The sequence below is a fragment of the Tenrec ecaudatus genome, chromosome 4, assembly GCF_050624435.1.
Source record: "Tenrec ecaudatus isolate mTenEca1 chromosome 4, mTenEca1.hap1, whole genome shotgun sequence".
Lineage (NCBI taxonomy): Eukaryota > Metazoa > Chordata > Mammalia > Afrosoricida > Tenrecidae > Tenrec > Tenrec ecaudatus.
In genome coordinates, this window is record NC_134533.1 from 143,784,274 (window position 1) to 143,804,383 (window position 20,110).

Genomic DNA, 20,110 nt, shown 5'->3' on the forward strand with positions numbered 1-20,110 from the left:
AAAGGTAATTCTGACTTCACTCACCAAGGGGGCTTGTCTTGTCTATGGGAGACCTAAACCCCACAAAGGCATTTTATGGGCAGTGGTGGCTGTTTCTTTGCAACCAAAGCAATTAAGAGCATGGACTATAATTTACATACCACACACCTGCAAGGACGGCATTCTAACCACCCAAATTGCTCATTAGTCCTTCCTATTCTTCCAGTAATGGCAATGGATTGTACAAAGCCCTATTTTATTTAGTGCAACCCTTACTGTACAATGATACATATATATAATACACGCTCAGCTAAACCCTAAGAATTTATACTAATAAACTGTAGCTTTATTGCTATTGTTTGTGTGGTTATAAACACTTCTTCCAAGATTTTGAAAAAGTCTTGTATGTGTAAGTAGGTTGTATAGGAGCGATGTCTATTATATACATTTAAGTTGGTCACTTGTCTCTTCATATATGGAACTTCCGTAAAACTTCCCCAGGATGCTCGTGTTGTGACAGAGTTCTAGGCTGCGAGTAGAGAATCTTTTTAGTCCAAGCCCTGCCATTACTTAGCTTTGTAGATATTTTTCTAAGATTGTTCTAGTTCTAGAGAATTACTCCAAGTACAATCCATGCTTATAAAGTCACTGGTGTTAAGGCTGATTAAAGATTTTCTAAAATTGTTAAAAATACAAAATTCCATAGTTCCCAGTGAGGTTTTCCTAAGAGCGCTTAACAGATATTGGCACACAGGAGCTATCTGGGAACACATCATAAATCTAACTATGGCACAGAAACATGTATCCAGCCACCAGTGGTCCTCACAAGATTCCCAGCTACTTTCTAAAAACCACGCTCTTAGCTCCTGCTCCGTGAAGTTCACTACAAATAGCTCATGTCTGTGATCCAAAGCATTGCTTGCTTTCCCCCAAACCTGTTATAAATCTTCCAAGGCTGGGGAAAGACAAGATGGAGCAAATACCATCATCATCACACACTTGCTAAAAATTAATTAAAAATGTTTACTACCTAATCTTTAAAATGGTTTTCTTCAATGTATGTTGATGGGATTTCATAGTACAAAAAAAAGTATTTTTGTTTTTGCTTAAAAATTACCGATAAAGAAAGTAACCCCAAGTTACAAACTAAAAGGCTTTAAAAAAATTATGCAATAAAGTTTTTTTTTTTGGTAATGAAGTTTTGTATACCACTGTCTTCATTGTTCTTGCTGACTCCTGTTGCTTAATACAAGTAACCAGGGCTGCCACCCAGTGGCAACATAAATCTTAAAATGATTTTACAATTAAAAAACTAAATATTAAAAATAATAAAACACAAACCCTAATGAATTATGAATTTTATAGCATATCAAAGGACAGGAACATTTATATGCTTAGACATTGGTAACTGTTTTGGAAAGGTCTTGGCCCCTAGTGTTTAGTAAGTTTTATGGTTTTTAAAGGATGTTCAGTAAAAATGCTGATAGTTACTTTGCTTAAATTTAATCTGTAGAATTAAATCTCATAATGAGAAAAGTGAGTTGTAACCATAAAATACAAGTGTTTTCTTCTGTGGCTAACAGAAATAGACCCAATACTTAGAACAACACACAATACAGAGAGATCTTCAAAAAGATTTTAAAAATAATATAAGTTTCACTAACCAGGAATATATAATCTTTTAAGCAAATATTGAAATATTTGAAAGAAATACATCAATTTTAGTGTCTGACTCCAAAGATGCCAATACTTAATGGACAAAAGAAAACTGTTAACACTAGGCCTGATATTAAATGATGTTTAGAAAATGAAACAAGTGAACCGATTGTAATGACAGATACATTAACACCTCACCTCCAAAGGAATGAACAACAGAAATGTGGGTGAAGGGAAACAGCGACAAGTGTTAGATATGAAAATAACAATAATTTATAATTTTATCAAGCGGCCACAGGGGGCGGGGAAGAAGCTGATACCAAGGCTCAAATAGTAAGCATATGCTTAGAAAATGATGATGGCATGATATGTACAAATATGCTTGATACAACTGATGTATGGAATGTTGTAAGACCCGTGAGAGTCCCCAATAAAATGATTTAATAAAATAAAGAAAGGAAAACAAGTATCCCATTGCCTCTATTTACACATTTAGCCATAGCATATTTCACAGGGGCACAAACATGCCCTAATACAAGACTGCTTTGGTAAAGTAACCTAGAAAGAAGGGGGTTGAAAACAAAACAAAACACTAGAGCTTCCATTTAGAGTCTGAAAAAGCATCTGACAGAAATTGCTTTGTTCCCTTGAATAGCCAGATAAGAAAAAAGCACCATAAATATTAAGAATTCTGTGACTTTGTTTCCAACAGTTGGGAATTAAAATTTTACAAGATGTACTCCAGTCTCTGTCCAATGTCTAACTTTATAATGAAGACAACAAATGGACTTTTTAATATAATGGTAAACACAATATATTTGGTATTTACAATGACCTGTGACAAAATACAATGCTTTAAAATAATGTTTCCATTTATTATTGCTATTCAGTCACAGAAAAGATTAACACTCTCCAAGATTTTTATTTTAGCATATGCCATATATCAATATAAGAATTTATTTATCTGAAGGAAAACCATGGTTTTATGATTAGGGTGCACTAGCAAGGAAATAAATGAAAGACATAAAAGATATTCTTTTTATGTAAAGATCTCTAATTGGCATTGGCTTCTTAAAAAAATATAAAACCCCTAATATTAGAAGAGAAAAAAAGGAACAGTGAAGAAAACAATAAACAGACTAAGAATAAACAACTGCTTTATGCAGATCCCCTGCATATATAGCATACATGTATATGCTGAGTTACAATAAAAGTATGCGTGGATTCTATAGTCCATTCTCATACAGAGTTAGAAACAGGAACATCCAATCGAACACGGCTGGATTCAGTATCTTCTCAGTCTTCAATTACACGACACATTAAAGCTGTGCAGCACTCACTTCTGGTCAGGAGTTATCATGATAAATGCTTGACAAGATATAATTTTTCTCCTTGTTCACTTGTAAAAATTGGTGCCTTTTTGTAATGTTCTACAAGTTCTTCCATGGTGCTGAATTTACGCTGCCCAATGCAGTAGACAGTCTCTTTCAGTTGGACTTTAAAATGCTTGTTTTTCCCTTGTGCTTTTAGTGATACTGAGAAATCATTTGGCTAAAAGAAAGAAAACACCTATGATAAGCATTGTGAAAGACAGCTATTAGCATTTTGATAGTAAACTATTCATAATAATTACTAAATTTGAGCATTTAGTAAATGTTAGACACTATACTAAATTTATACCAATTATTGCCTTTAACCCAAAACAAACCCACTTTACAGATGAGAAAACTGAGGCCCAGAGAAGCTAACTTACCCACAGATCACCCACCATTCAAAGAGCTAGGATTCAAACCTGAACAGCTAGACTTCAGAGTCTAATAAGTTCTACACAACACCCACAGCTCCTATTTTACAAGGGAAGCCTAAACTCTGCTTAAAAAAAAAAATTATCTACTCATGTGCAAGACAAACATGTATGTCTGAGACCTCTGCATGAAAGATTATACAGTTGAACATAATATGGCATATTTTAATTAATATCTCTGCTCAATTACCCAAAAATAAATTATACTCTGTTATTCTGCATTCAAGATATTTTACATTTTTTGGTTATTTTTTAATCTGACACTTTCTAAACCGTTGACTCCAGGAGCCTCTTCTTATACTGTTACTCTCAAACCTTGAGCCTCTGTCTACCTACCTACCTGTGCATAGTAAACATCCTATACTTTTGCTCATCTTTTTCTTTTAAGCCACCCACTAAAATATCACCTCCTTATGACACTACTATACTGTTGCATGTTCTGGAAAGCCAGGGTTACCTCAGACTTCTAACAGAAAGGAAATCCATCTGCTTTCCCCTCACACTGATGACTTGCTCTCCGGGGGTGTGTGGGGGTGTGTGGTTAGGTAATTCCCAAAAGAACTCATATAACTCTCCTGACAACTCAATTTTTATAGCTTTATATAAGTTTTGTTTTCCACCTTTAATTTATTCAATAATTTACCTTTCACTGAACATGCATTTAAAATACTGTAAGCATGAACGGATTATATAACAAAACATTGTCGTATACTTCAGCGATCTTCATGATCATTAGTATGTCATATAGTGATTACATGCTTACCATAATGTAAGAACTGCTTTTCCAGTTTTGTCTACTGCATCAGTCTACTCTCAGTAAAGAACTTTTTTTTTAAGAACTTAATGTCCAGTTTCCTCCATTTTATCAGTGTAATACAACTGAAAATACTTCATGCATACAAAACCAACAGAAGTAGACAAGTCCACATCTAAAGGAGAATCACTGCCTGGACTACATTTTATTCAAAATAAACACTACTGGCAACAACCTTGACTTTTATGTTCTAGTTTCCTGGAACTTTATAAAGGAGTCTGAGTGGCAAGCAATTAAAATAACCAGCTGATAACCAAAATGCTGAAAAGCAAAGTTCACTCAAGGGTATCATCTCAGAAGAAAGGCCTGGCCATCTAATTCTGAAAAGCTAGCCACCGAAGCTCCTGTGGTGTACAATTCTACTTTTATTTACACATCGGAATTAATTCAATAATAACTGGTAACTTTAGAAAAGCCAGCGTAACCTCTGCAACCATTTCACATTTTCATTACTGAGATGTCTTCATTTACCTCTGCAAACCAACTTACCGAAGACTCACTATCACGAATGAGGAAATCCCCTTCATGCCCTCTTTCATTCAATGCTAATTCGGCTTGATGCCTGGTCACTTTACCATAATACCATGGATTGCCAGCAAACTTTCCAGTGAGAGACGGCCTAATGTAGTCGCACTGTGGAGGTGATGGTTCCAAACCCGAGGTTAATGGATTATTCTGCATAATGGTAACATAGTTTTTTGGCACCAAGCCAATCAGTCCATTGATCTTCCTGCACTTCCACCACTCAGGGTCATTTTCTGGCTTTTCAATAACATCCATTACATCCCCCTTTTCAAAATTGAGTTCTTCATCATTGGATGAGCTGAATGGGTAAAGAGCCTGTACCACGTGCAACACTTGCCCAGTATTTAAGTTATTGACGACAGCTGCTAATTTTTCTGAAAGGGAACCCACATGGTCACCCAAAGGACTGTCACCCTCTTCAGTTACGTAGTTTGAAGGGAACCATCCAACCTGTCCATTGTAGCTTCCTCGCCACCACCCATCGCTACATTTCTCCATGACGATCACCTTCGTGCCTTTTATCAAAGACAGCTCATCTTCTCTCTCGGCCATGTAATTAAATTTAACATAAGCAGGCATGTTGAGGTCATAGAGACGCTCCCCTGGGTCAGCAAAGCTGTCATCAGCAGGAGAGGCGGAGTCTGGCACACTATGCTTTCTCTTCACTTTTCCAATTCCTATTTAAATAAAAGGGAGAGTGAGGAAAGAATGTAAAGCAATGACTACCAAAAATAATTCAAACATTCTTTGAAAAGGATCTTAATTCTGTATAGTGTTTTAAGCCTTTGTACTTAGATGACAAATTTCTAGGTGGCATTTCTCTCTGGACAGGAGATGCAAATTCTCTTTTCACAATCCAGTAAGGAGTTAATTACAGTTACTTCATGATAGTTTACCCATTCGTCTTTTCTCTTGCCAAAGGCCCTGAAATAACTGTATAACATAATCATAACGTTGTCCTAAATTAATGATCTCTTAAATGGAAATAAGAGTTTCTTTTTCTCATACTTAGAACCCAAGTACAAAAAAAATCCCCAAATCCACTCTCAAGACTCTTCTTCATTCTGCAATTAGCTGTGTGATAAAATAGGAACTTAATTAAAATTTGATGTACAATATAATATTTAGTTATGTGTGGACAGTTTCCTCTTTTGTTCTTTTAGTTTTGAGCTGCACACTGTGGAGGGCTAACGTTCCAATTTTAAAACCACACAAAGCTACAATAATCAAAACTGTAATATCAGCATACCAATAGACATGTAGATCAATAAAATATAACTGCGTTCTGAAATAAACCTATATGTCTATTTGTAAAGGTTTGATTTTCAACAACAAAAGCATCAATTGATTTTCAACAAGGGTGCCAAGTTTCAGCAGTGTGAAAATAATCTCTTTAGGTGGTGGTATTGGGAAACTGGATCTCCACATGCAAAGAATGAAGATGGACCCTTACTCCACACGTATTATTATAATTAACCTCTAGTTGAATCAAAGACTTAACAACGTATAAATCTTATAAGAAAACATAGGGGTACATTTTTTTTAATGAAGCAATTTTTTAAGGCTTCTGGGTGTGTATTATTAGATGACATCAAAAGCACAAGTAACAACAACAATCAAAATAAAAAACTTTTGTGTATCGATGGATGCTAGACAACCTACAGAACAGAAAAATTTTACACTCGATAAATTGCTGATCTCTGGAATAGATACAGAATTCTTAGAATACAATAACAAAATGACAAACAATCCAATTTCAAGACAGTAAAATAGACCGGAGCAGACATTTCTCAAAAACAAATAAGGAAAACAAATGGCCAAAAAACACTTGACAAAAAGATGCTTAGTATCATTAGTCATATAGGAAACTGCTAATAAAAATGCTATTTTCACTTCACAATGTTAGAGTGGCTATTAGAAAAAGGAAATAACAAAAGTTGACGAGGAAGCAGAGAAATAGAGACTTTCATATAATGTTGGTGGTTAATGTAAAATGCTACATGCATTCTGGAAACAGTCATTAGACTTACTACAGGCTCAAGATGTATCCAAAACAGCTGAAAACAGGACTCCTACAAATGTTTGAATAGCACTGCTTACAACATCAGGTGAGGGGTAGAAAGAACCCAAATGCCCACGAAAAACAGATTAAATACATGAACAAACTATGTTTATATATACTAGAGTAGAATCTGATTCAGCCACAGGAAGAATAAAGTATTGATACATGCTACAACATGGTTGAACCTTGAACATGCTAAATGAAAATGTCAGCTATAAAACGTCAGAGTGTGAGACATGACAAAATAATAATTTATAAATTATCAAGGGGTTCATCAGGGAGGGGAAAATGAGCTGATACCAAGGGCTCAAGTAGAAAGAAAATGTTTTGAGAATGATTAATGACAACTAATGTAGAAATGTGCTTGACACGATGGATTGTGCTAAGAGTTGTAGGAGCCCCCAATAAAATGATTTTTAAAAAAAGAGAGAGAGAAGTTGCTACAAGGTATTGGGGAGGAGGCACACTTTAAAATGTTCAAGGACAAATTTCAGGATCTTTTCGTTCTGGTTATGTGAGAACTGTCTGAAGCCTCCTAAATATGTTTGTTTACATGAAAATCCCTTAATAGGTAAACCCCAAAATACAGAAAGCAGATTAGTGGTGGCTAGGGCTGGAAAAAAAAGACATACAGATGATCAAAGGCTTGGCATTTTCTTTGGGGGTGATGAAAATGATTTAGTACTAGATGTACTGGTTGCACAATAGTCTTAAAACACTAACTACCACTGAATTGTACACTTCAAAGTGGTTAATTTTGTTATGTGAACTTCCTCTCAATATAAAACTATTCTCAAGTTCCACACTAAATCCTTAAGAGTCATTTTATCATATCTCCTTACTGACAACACTTTCCATTCTCAGCATTCTGACTCTAGTTCAAGAATGTTTAAGTCAAGCCTGAGTCTTCACTAAGCTTCTCTTTCATCAATCCAAACTCTCCCTGCTTCAAAGCAGTATCACTATCAACCAGTTAGAGCATTCTAAAACTACATTTGCCACCATATTTAAAACTCCACTGCTCAAAACCGTGACTCTTCACGCTAACAAATCAAGAAAAATACATACACAGAATTCAGGGACCTCTCTATTTTGTCCTCAGGCATCCTTTCCAAGGTTTATGATACGGAATATTGAAAGAAGCATAGACCTTAGAATAAACTACTGGTTCAAATCCCAGCTTTATAATTTTCAAATATTAGTTGTATTTATCTTGAGCAAGCTCTTTCACTTTTCTAAGATTTAGAAAGTTTATGGGAAATTTTCATTATCTTTTAATTCCATTTTCCATAAACTTTTGTGTGTGTGAAACACATTCCGACACCTAGGCCAGGCAGGTAACTCGTCAATGCCAACCCACAGCCAAGCCGCTCCCTGTGTCCCCACCTATGTCCACAACCCCGAGTTTCCAAGACTTTGTTTGCAGGCGTCCAGTCTTTCTCCTAAGGAGCTGATGGTGATTCTGAACAGCTGACTATGCAAATCACAGCCAACAAACAATCACTACACTGAGACAGGAGAAGGAATACAACTGTGAGGCAGCCATTTTCATCCTTAGATTTTTGTCACTGTTGTTTAATTCTTAGTTAAGCTTCTAATTGTCCCAATCCACTCATCTTATTTCTGTCATCCTACAGGACTGCTTCTTAAACAGAAAATAATTTAAACTCTTTAAAATCTTTTAAGAGCCTGGTTAAGTATTTCCAATCTTCACGTGACAGTTGTCCTCTTCCTGAGGCAAATCTTTGTACTCCCAAGATTCCTTATGTAACCTGGTTTCCAAATCCTTGATAAACTGGATGGCAGAATTTGGAAGCATCTGATTTTCCCAATACCATTGTTAAAGTATATCTATTCAAGTGAATAAATCACTTTGTGTTTTATTTGGTCAGCGCAACGTATAAAGGAGTTGGTTCCATGCCTTCACCTAAGCACTTCAGGGCTTTCCGTCAGTACTCCCATGGACTGTGCTGGGGATTTCTCATATTATTTTTTACCATCTTCATTATCACAGCAGTTCTTCCAAGTCTTTTATTTATGTAAAGTGCTGCCAAGTCAGATTCTACCCAATCTTCAATGCATTCTTTCGTACGTCTGTTTATAATTATCTTGTTTACTTCTACCTAAGCTTTTTGCTTCCAAAACTATTTCTTAATCCACTGTATTAGTTATTGCTTTCAACACTTGGTCTTCTTTGTGTATGGAATTTTCCTTCATTTAATCACTGGGCAAATGCTCAACAGAAAGGGGCCAAAAAAAGTCTTAACTCTACTTCTAACTCTTTAGTGAACAGTAATTATGTTCATATGTTCTTTTTTGCCAAACCAGTTCTGCTCCCTCACGGACTTCCCCTAATTTCTATGACACAATGAAGACATTTCAGTTATTTACCAGGACTATAAGACTTTTAAGAGTTAGAAGGGGCTTTCCAAATCTAGCCTTGGCTAATTCACAAGTTATGCAATAAGAAACAGGAAATCAGGAATGTTTATTTATATACTGTTGGTTATATATGAGCAGTAAGCGGCATATTACTGGGAGAACTAGAGAAGTAGAACCCAACAATACATCGTGTTCTTTCCATTAAAATGTTTGTATTTTATTCTATCTGGAAAATACATTATTGATTTTTATTATCCTTTTTATCTAAAATGCTGTGGGTTTTTTTTTTTTTTTTTAAAGATAATCTTCTGTTTACCATACCGGGTGCAAATATGCTATCCTTCTTTGTCTGAAGTCCATTCAAGATGTAGATGGGTAAATCTGTGTCTACTCTGACAAAATGACCAGCAAAATAAATACAAGTTTGGGGGAAGTGGTGCTGAAGGAACTGAGGAAAAGACCAGCATGCATTTCAAATCCTAAACCTTGGTCCCTAGATGCATTTTAAATTAACTAGCAACTTGCTAGGATTCAACAGAGAGAATTATAGTTTTATCACCACGCTGATAATATAAATGAATTACTGTACCAGTAATATAACATTCTTTTTATGCCATTTCTACTTGATTTATGGTCAACATCACTTATAACCAATCCTAAATATGTATCATGAATAATAAATAATACTGTCATTAGCCTGTCTACCCTGAGAGCTAATACTGTTACTCTATGATTTTACTCTATGATTTGTAACTGACTTAAAGTAGAAATGTTTTTTAAAACATGGAACTATCTTTTAATATGTTAAAAAGGAACTTAAATAAATTATCTAAAGGGCCAATTAACCAAATTTCCTGAAAATGAAAATGCAAAGATCTGAAAAAACTAGAAACTATCCAAACTACGTATTTCAGAGGTACTGACTGGCCACCACCGCCAATCTTCCTATCACAATTACAGCATTCTTTTTCTACAACATGTTGAACTTCTTTTCCAGAAATCTTTGTTACTTTGTTTTCTTAGGTTCCGTATGATTAAGTGACATCTACAATTCCTCTGTTATTTTTCAGCGAAACACCACGTCAGTGTTAAAGGAAATCAAATCAGGTTCAATACCATATGATGGTAAAGGGCTGTCAGAACACAAAGATTAGTCTTTTGTAAGCTAGTATTAATATTAGTTTATCACGGGACTCAAAAACTATTCAAATAAATCACTATTTTTCAATGTTTTTATTTTCTTTTGTACACAACTCAATTTCAAACGTCTAATCAGACTCACCGAAAGAACAACTTCTAGTAATCTCACAATGACTATATTAAAATATTCTTTTTATCCTGATACCTTTAAATTTCATCTAATTCTACAATTTAAGCAAAAAGTACTAACCAATTCCACATTAATTCAGAGGATGAAGCTGATTCTTTTGATAATGCTTTCATTATGCTTACAATTCATTTTAATTCACTTCAAATGTTACATTAAAATGAACTGCATCAACTCCAAACTGTTTATATCCTTCTATTACTTGTTATTTAAGCATTCACACTAAGAAATTTAAACATTATTTTACTTACCAAGTTAAAGCAAACATTATTTGATACATTATCATTTAACTTCCATTTCACAAACATAAAGCACCAGCATATACAAAGCCAACCAGAGTCTCTCCACAGACTTTTCCCTTAAGTTTACAAACATGAAAAACCCAATTAAAGAGACACAAGAAAACTATGGATATAATAAATAGATTAACTTACTGAAGAAATCTTTAAAGACGTTTAACCAATCCATCTTGAATAAAAATTCAGTGTTCTCTTTTGTCAATTTGCTACGCAGTTCTGGATAATTTTTAGTGAACTTCCTGCTCTGTCCTGCAACACTGAAACTTCCCACACCCAATCCATGTGACTTGGCCCACACCCAGACAATAGAGAAATTTTTTCTGGCTTCTGTCTTTAGAAAAAAAAAAAAGCCCTCTGAACTATGAAACAACATTATTATCTTTTAATTCTTTTTTTCCCAAGAAGTTTTGAAGTCCTTTTGTGTATCATGATGGGTCAGTAGTGTGACCTATTATTCAGACTTACTGTGAAAGACACTTTAATAGTAAAACTATTTAAGAATTCATTCTTTCCTTTTCTTATTCCTTTTCCAGCTGAACTTTCACACAATACTTTCATCGCCAGCATACTCATTGTGAAATAAATCCATTAATTATTGTGAAAAAATATGCATTAATTAGCTGGAATATTTAAGTTACCAAAAAGGTGCATGTAAATTCTGAGAAAGTGGTTTGATATAAAAATTGGGTTAAAACCATCATCACCAGCCTAATTACAAATCTAACTTAAAACACAATGTTCACAAGCACTGTGGAATATATGCAACAAGAACTCTAACAAAGTAATCGAGATAGCTGAGATTTGCTAAACGTAAATGAAACTCAAAACTCCTGCCATTGAGTCGATGCTGACTCACCCTGGCAGGTTAGAACTGCTCCTGTGGGTCTCTGAGGCTGACTCTTGGCCAGGGGTGAAAAGCCTCTTCTTTCTCCTGCAGAGCAGCTGGTGGTTTCAACGGCTGATCTTGTGGTTAGCAGCCCTATGCAAACCGCAGTCCAACACGGTATACCACCAAGCCTCCATAGTGTAATTATGTGAACAGTCTTGCTAAAACTGTCTCAATAACTTCAGAAAATAGTAATTTAACACCCTACCCACCCCACACCTAATTCACAAGAACCTCATTAAAATTTTAAAGTCATAAAAGTTGTTAGCAGTACTAGCAATAAAAATTATTTCTAATATAGCTTTAAAAATGGGCATGCAACACTAACAGTAGGATGATTTTCTCTTTGCTAAATAACGTTAGGTTCCTCCCTCTTTTGTTAGTAACTAACTGTCACTTCTGCTCCAGTCTGGCTAAAACCCAATCTCACTGCCATCAAGTTGATTCAAAAGCACAGTGACCCTTTGGGACAAAACAGAGCTGCTTCCCTAAGTGTTCAAGGCTGTAAACCTTTATGGGAGCAGAAAGCCTGACTTTTTGAGCCCCTGAAGTAGCTGGTGAGTTTGAACTAATGACTCTGGTTAGAAGCTTGATGCATAACCCACTACGCCATCGCCATCGGGGCTTCTTAATCTCGGGATACTCACTCACTGCCACAGGGTCAATTCTGACTAGTAGCAACCCTACCAAAACCAAACTCACTGCCATCCAGTAGATAGATGCTCACTCATAGCTATCTTTTAGATGCGACAGAACTGCCCCCTGTGAGTTTCCATGACTGTAACTCTTTATGGAAGCAGAAAGCCCTGTCTTTCTCCTGCACAGCACCTAGTGGTTTCAAACAGCTACACTTAAGCTTGGACCCCAATGTGTAACCCACTCCCCTTTTTAAAAATAACAAGCAAGTCAAAGCTTAGTCTAGTCCTTTGTATGCCTTTATCACTATCAGACATATTTTCTTAACAAAAGTTATCTTTACTTCCCTTAACACATTTTAAGCAGCTATCCAGTACTTAAAAAATTATCAGGTGTACCTATGGTTCTAACTCTGATCTCATTAACAGTTCAAAGAAAACCTTTCTGATTTGTCATTCAAAAACCATTGAAAATAAAAGTTGCACTGGCAAAAACTAGAAAATTCAGAGGGAAAAATTATCCAGGTAAAGTGGTTAAATGTCATGTGAAAATTTAAGACTAAGAATTCCATCACCTAAATCATCTTTAACTTACTGGAAAATGTTTTTGGCCTAGAAACCATTTTTCTGGCACTTTATAATTAACTTTTTAAATTGTACGTATTTTAGGTTTTGCGCTTTCAAACTGGTTAAATACTAAAGATTGGTCCTGTACTGCTGATTACAAATGACACTAGTCAAAATAGCAATAAATGTTGACTAAGAAATGACTAATGTAATGCACTTAATAATATTTCACACATCTGTCAATCATGTATAACTTTTGCAGAGAGAAATTTTACATTCCTACACATACAAGGAAGATTCCATGAGCTCGTGGAAAAATAAAATGAAAAGATAATGGAATTTTTCCATAAGTTTTCAGAAGTGCCCATATATGTAAAGTCCAGTTAAGCAACAGTATCCTTTCCTTGAATTACAAGAAATTCTGTCCCTCCCAATTCCTTCCTGTTAGGCAAAGGAGTTAAAAAAAAAAAAGCCAGTTTCTCCCCCTGGGCAGCGTTTCCTTCCTTCCTATCCAGCTCAACCTAATGGAGGGCCTCTAAAAACTCAAAACTTTCTACATACTTCGACCAAATCCAAATTGAGTCCAACTCCTAGTAACCATACAGGGCAGAAGAGAACTGCTCCATGGGGCTTCCGAGGCTGTAACTCACAGAAGCAAATGGTCACAGCTTTCTCCCTGGAGCAGCTGTGGGCTTCAACCACCATTAACTGTCTAGACAGAGAAACAAAGCAGGAAAGATATCAGCTGTGTGCATGCTGATCTACAGTAATGATGTAGAGTTTTAAATTCTTACCAAATAAAAGAATGAAATGTGGCTTGTTTTGATACAACTAAAGTTCAGAATTTAATCTGTTACCTGTTAACATACTTGAATGTGCTGTTTTAAAGTGGTTAAGAACATTTATGATTTCTTCTATTGTTGACCAAAAAGATACTATAGTCTAAAACAGACAATAAAATTTGAAAAATAAAATGCAAAGCGTTAGTCAGCAAATAGTTCACTTTTCCAATGAGGCCTCCTCTTTCTAAGGGGCTCGGAGATACTTAAGATTGCCAGCACAGGTCTCCCTAGAATCTCTGAATCAGAGTCAACAAATGAAATAAATAGCGTTGATACCAAGCAAGCAATCTGTGTCTTTCATCTATTCTTATCTCAATTAGAGGCACAATTTGCCTTAAAGACTTCGTTATTAAGTGCCACTAAAGCAGAAATAATATAAGTGGGTGGTTTTAATCAACAGAAATTAATTTTTTTAACCAATTTATGAGGCTAGAAGTACAAATTCATGGTGTCAGCTCTAAGGAAAGGTTCTGTTGTTTGTCTCAGCTTCTTTAGCTGGTGGCCCTTAGAGTACCCATAGTGTTGGGTCTCCCTTGTCTGCTTTTTTCTTTGCGGAAACAGCTCTTTGGAAGAACCCTGGTGGTAATCTACAAGGTTGCTTATCAGTCAATTAAGTCAGTAGCAGTGATTCTGATTTTAAGCTTCATCTTTAGGAGCTTTGGTGGTGCAGTCAGTTATGCTGTTATTTAATAACTCAAAAGGTGCTTTAAGACAACCATACCTAACCTAACAACGAAACCTCTATTCTCAAATGGGATTATATCCACCATTATCCCCCGACACACTGCCATCCAGTTGATAGTGACCTTGTAGGACAGGGTAGAACTGGTCCCCGAGTTTCAGACTATAGTAACTCTTTCTCCCATGGAGTGGCCAATGATTTCGAACTGCTGACCTTTGAGAATGCAGCCCAATTCACAATCACTATGCCACCAGTGCTCCTTCCACCATTAGAGGGGTTAAGAATTGCAACACAATGAGAAAAGGGGGATTGAGGAGGACTGAGGGGCACACGATTAAATATATAATTGCCTCTAAACCCCAAAAGACACTCAAGAGTTCCACGAGTCCCTGCCAATAGGTCAGTCAGTTCTATTAATTTGCATAATCGTTGAACTCAGGACAGACCCACAAGCCTACATGTCATGATGTCTACTGGTCTCTTAGACCATGAAACCTAGCTAGAATCTCAATTCCTTGACTTTCAAGCTAATTTGTGTAACTATGGTCAAAGTTTTGTGCAAAGAACTAAACTCTGGAGTCCAATGAAAAGAAAATTGTTTTTCTTACTGCACATCCACTGTAGTCAATACAGTTCGGTGCTGGTTCAATGGCAGAAACATACACCAATGGAACAGGATTGAGAACCCAGAACTAATTACCCACCTATAGACAGCCAATCTTTGACAAAGGAGCTAAAGCTCATTAAATGAGAAAGGACAGTCTTTTTGCAGAAAAATGAAACAGAACCCTTATCTTACACCATATTGCAGTGCAAATGCTATTTTCCTGATAGTTCTGGGAAAGAAAATGGGGGAAAGATACTGACCAAATTAACAGGGTTATTTCTAACAGGGTTATTTCTAATTGCCATCTTGATGGTTATAAAATCAGCTAACTCAGAAGCACTAAAGGGAGGGAGGGGACCTCACTACCAGCAAACAAGAGCCACGAATGGAGTTCATTGTTTAGATCCTGCATTTGGTTTGCCTATCTCTGGGTTCTTGAGACTTGAGTTACAGCCTACCACCTAACCTGATTTCACCGATTCCACAACCTTGTAACTTCAGATTAACCACAGCAATTCCCTCGGTGACGAGAGTTCTATGTGACACTGCAGTGAATTATAGCACCTGGGATTTAAGGGAATATACTAAGGGGAGGAGTGGTGGTAGATAAAAAAGATAACGAAGTGGTTCAACATTCTAAATAAGCTGGACATTTGGAACACCTTTAATCTCCACTTTTTGGGGACTAGTACTGTTTTCTAAAATATTATTTCTGTACATATAAAAGAGCTAACTAGAGATGGATCAAAGACCTAAATGTAAAACTTCCAGCTATAAAGACCATCAATGAAAAAAAAGGGGGGGCAAATTTAAGGGTCCTACCGCATGGCACACACACGCTATCAAACATAAATAAAAACACACAAATAAAAGAAGGCAAACTAGATGACTAGGTCATCCTAATAATTATGACATTTATGAACATCAAAAGATTTCACCAAAAGAGTAAAAATAGAACCCACAGAATAAGAAACATTTTTGTGATATACCTGAGTAGTAACTATTACTTAGAATGTATAGAATGTTTCGACATCTCAAAAACAATTCAATTAAGAATGGAAGCACAAGAACAAATGGTTTACCAAAAATCACATTCAAGTGGCCAACAAGCACATGAAGAAATGTTTTCAATCGTTAGCCATCAGAGAGATGAACAATCAAAGCAACAATTAAGTATCACCTTATCTAGTCATAACAGCAAAGTTACAAATGAAAACAGCAAATACTGATGAGGGTATGGAAACAATGGAAGCCTCAGACAGTGCTGGAACACTGCTGAAGGAAAAGGGATGGTGTCTTATTACAAAGTCAAAGCCAGAAATACTGTGAAATCTGGCAACCTACAATTGAGATATAACTCCATGACACAAACATGTATGTGCACAGCCAAGTTCATTGCAGCACTATTCACAATAGCAAAACAACCTAAGTACCTTTCAACAGATGAATAAACTATGATGAATACACTCAACAGAATACTATACAATGTCAAAGAAGAACAATGACTGTCAGAAGGTCTCATAACTTGTCTAAAACTGAAGGGCATTATGCTTGGTGAAATCAGTTAGTCACCAAAGAAAAAATACTGAATGAAACCATAATTATTAAAAGTCAAGGAAAGGTTTTTCACACAAAAATAAGCCTTTTTTGATGGTTACTAGCTGTGGGAAAGTAAGGAAGAGTAAATAACTAGAGGGTATCTGACACATATTTCCTCAGGTGAAGTTCAAAGTCAACAAAAAGGGGGAGGTCAGCAAAAACAATCATGACAAAGAGTACTCTGAGAGTTCAAAGCAAGCGATGCAAATTATTTCATGCATGATCCTGTAATAACAGCAATAGCTATAATCCGTGAGTAAATACACAGAGACATACAAGCTGAACAGATATGGAAGAACAGGGATTCTAACAATAAATATATATAGGTTTGATAGAAAATATTTTCACACATGTATATTTATATGCTATAAGCATAGGAGGCCAACTTATGAAACTTGTAATCAAACATAGTAAAACACCATGATGAAATGAGTCAATGGGTCTGGGGGCTAAGGATCATAGTGTCAGCAGATATCAAGGTCAATTGGCAAAACATAGTGCTCTAGGAAAATGTTCTACATCCTACTGTGGTGTGTACCAATTGGGGTCTTAGAAGGTCTTAGGAGTTGTGAGCAGCCATCTAAGGCAGTCTCACCCCACCCAGGAGATAATGAAAACCAAAGACATCTATCTATCTGGACTACAGAAACCACAACCTTAAGACCAGAATAAGTAGACAGTGCACAGCTACAATTAGAGTGCTTTGGAAAAAAATTTTTTAATGTGGAATAAAACTCAAGAGTATTAAAAAACAAACAAACAAACAACCTTATTGGTTGGATGTTGTTAAGTGTCATCTAGTTGGCTTGAACTCAGAGACCCTATGTAACACTGCCTGGTTCTACACCATCCTCACAGTAGTTTAGTTTGAAATCATTACTGCAGCCAATGAGTCACTTCATCTCTTGGAGGGTCCTCTCTTGTGCCTTGTTCTCTTGTGAATCCAGCTTGAAGTTTTAGCAGCTTCCAGTCAATGTACTTATCGCTGTTTTGGAATTATCTTCAGCACAATCTTACTTGATTGTGATACTGATACTGTTTTATAGTTTTTGCATTAGGGTGGGTCATCTTTCTATGAAATGGGTACAAACAAGAACTATCCCAGTCACTTGGTCAAATAGCTATCATCCAACTTTCTGACACAGACAAATGAATGCCTCCAGTGCTTAACAGATTGTTCACATATTTCAGTAAGAATTCGGAAAACTCCCATAGCCTTGCTTTTGGCTATTGCCTTTGTACAGCTTGGACTTCATATGCTACCTCTTGAAACAGTTCTTTTTGGTACAGTGACTGTGCATTCCTTCCATCTTTTGATGCTTCCTGCGTTGTTCAATATTTTGCCCATTCAGTATTGCAATTTCGGGATTAAATCTTTGCTTCAGTTCTTTCAGCTTGAAATATGCTAAGCATGTTCTTCCCTTTGGGTAATTCCAAGTCTTTGCATTATAATACTTTACTTTGTCTTCTTGAGCTGCCTTTTCTATTCAATTCTTTTACAACATTTCCATTTGCTTTAGGTACTCTACATTCAGGAGCAAGTTTCAGAGTCTCTGCTAACACACACTTTCTTCGTTCCTTTCTTTTGTGCCTTTTTAATAACCTTTTTCTTTCTTCACATATGAGGTTCGTAATGTCATCTTACAGCTTTTAAAGTCTTCTATCACCAAGGTCCTATTTTCTTGCTGTCTCTCTTTTACAACTTTTGTATTCCAATTACCAGTAATTATCAATGCTTCTTGATTGCATGTTTGATCAATTTCAGAATAAAGAAGCTGGTAGAATTCATCAATTTCTTCAGCACTAGCTTCAGTGGTTGATGCATAAATATAAATTGCATTAATTGGATCTCTATGAAATGTTCTTTTTGATAATGAATGCAATGCCACTCCTCTTCATCATCCCTAGCATAGTAAACCGTATGAATATTTGATTCAAAATGGTAAATACAGCTCATTGATGCCTAGGATATCCATCTTTATGGGTTCAATTTCATTTTTGAATGTCATGATGTTTTTATATTCATACTCCATACATTTTCTTTTTATGTAAGTCATTCTATTAGGGGCTCTTACAGCTCTAATAACGGTCCATACATCACTGTATGAAGCACATTTGTACTTATCTTGCGATCATCATTTTCAAAACATTTTCTTTCTACTTAAGCCCTTGGTATCAGCTCTTCTTTGTTCCCTCCCACCCTCATGAACCTTTGATAAATTATAAATTATTATTATTTTTATATCTTACATCATCTGCTGTCTCCCTTCACCCACGTTTAAATTGTTCGTCTCCCAGGAAGTAGGGGTGGGTGAGTGGTTATACATTGATCACTGCGATATTGCAATCAATTCCCCCTTTCTCTCCGTCCGTCCCCCTACCCTCATGGTATCGCTATTCCCAAAGGCAGGATAAACAATCCCGAGGAGAAAATTACAGTTCCAGGGGGGTACATGGGAGAGAAGGAGGTGGAGAAAAGGGAAGGAGACGCCAACAAACACAGGATAAGGAACAAGAGATCTAAACTTGATGGCAAGGAGGGCATAGAAAGTCTGATGGGGTTTGATCAAGTGCAATGTAGCCAAAAGGAATCACTGACAGCCACATGAAAGTAGAACATGACAGTGGGACAGGAGGAAAGTAAAAGGAAAGAGAGGCAAGAACTAAGAGGCAAAAAACATTATTTATAGAGGTATAAACATAGGCATGTATATATGTAAATATATTAATATATAATGATAAGGATATAGGTCTTTGTACATATATTTATATCCTGAACATTAGATGGCAGATGGACATTGTACCTCTACTCAAGTCCTCTCTGAACACAAGAACACTGTTCCAATAACTTGATATTCTGTGGTGCTAACCATGCTAACATGATCACTGAAGACAAAATGGGTGTCTGAGCAAATGTGGTGAAGAAAACTGATGGTGCCCGGCTATTAAAAGATATACTGTCTGGAGTCTTAAAGGCTGGAAGTTAAATAAGCAGTTATAAAGCAGGGAAGCAACAAAGCCCACATTGAAGAAGCACACCAACCTGTGAGATCATTAAGTGTTGACAGGATCAGGCATCAGAAGACCCAAAACAAACAATCATATCTATGCAAACAACCCAAAGTCCATCTGTAGATAATTGGATATTCCCTCACAGAAGGGTCATAAGGAAGGGATGAGTCAGCCAGGATGTGGTATAGCTCCAACAAAACAACATTCCTCTAGTTCTTTAATGCCTCCCCACCCAATTATCATGACCCCAGGATACCATACTCCAAACATTTCATGTTCTAATTATTTATGGAGCTTCCAACTGTTTCTTCTCCTGTTGAGTCATGGCCCATCAGCAAACGAAAGGTCCCAAAAGTTTTACTCTATCCACATTACTATGGCTGACTCTTACTTTAAGGAGGTAGCTCTTTCCCAATCACATTCGGAGTGCCT

At 36.2% G+C, this 20,110-nt stretch overlaps 1 protein-coding gene across 4 annotated transcripts in view; it reads right to left on the reverse strand.

Moving 5' to 3' along the window:
• Positions 1 to 2,489: 2,489 nt before the first annotated feature.
• The window catches only part of NCK1 (NCK adaptor protein 1), a 65,798-nt gene continuing 48,177 nt past the window's right edge, over positions 2,490 to 20,110 (reverse strand). For 3 of the 4 annotated variants that reach the window (XM_075546872.1, XM_075546874.1, XM_075546873.1), the window contains exons 3-4: positions 4,743 to 5,455; positions 2,490 to 3,186 (exon numbers count right to left, since the gene is read on the reverse strand). In XM_075546872.1, the coding sequence (XP_075402987.1) occupies positions 2,992 to 3,186; positions 4,743 to 5,455 (908 nt within the window). In that variant the 3' untranslated portion in view covers positions 2,490 to 2,991. Of the gene's footprint in view, positions 3,187 to 4,742; positions 5,456 to 10,983; positions 11,128 to 20,110 lie in introns of those variants that run through there. The other variant, XM_075546876.1, reaches the window with a different exon arrangement.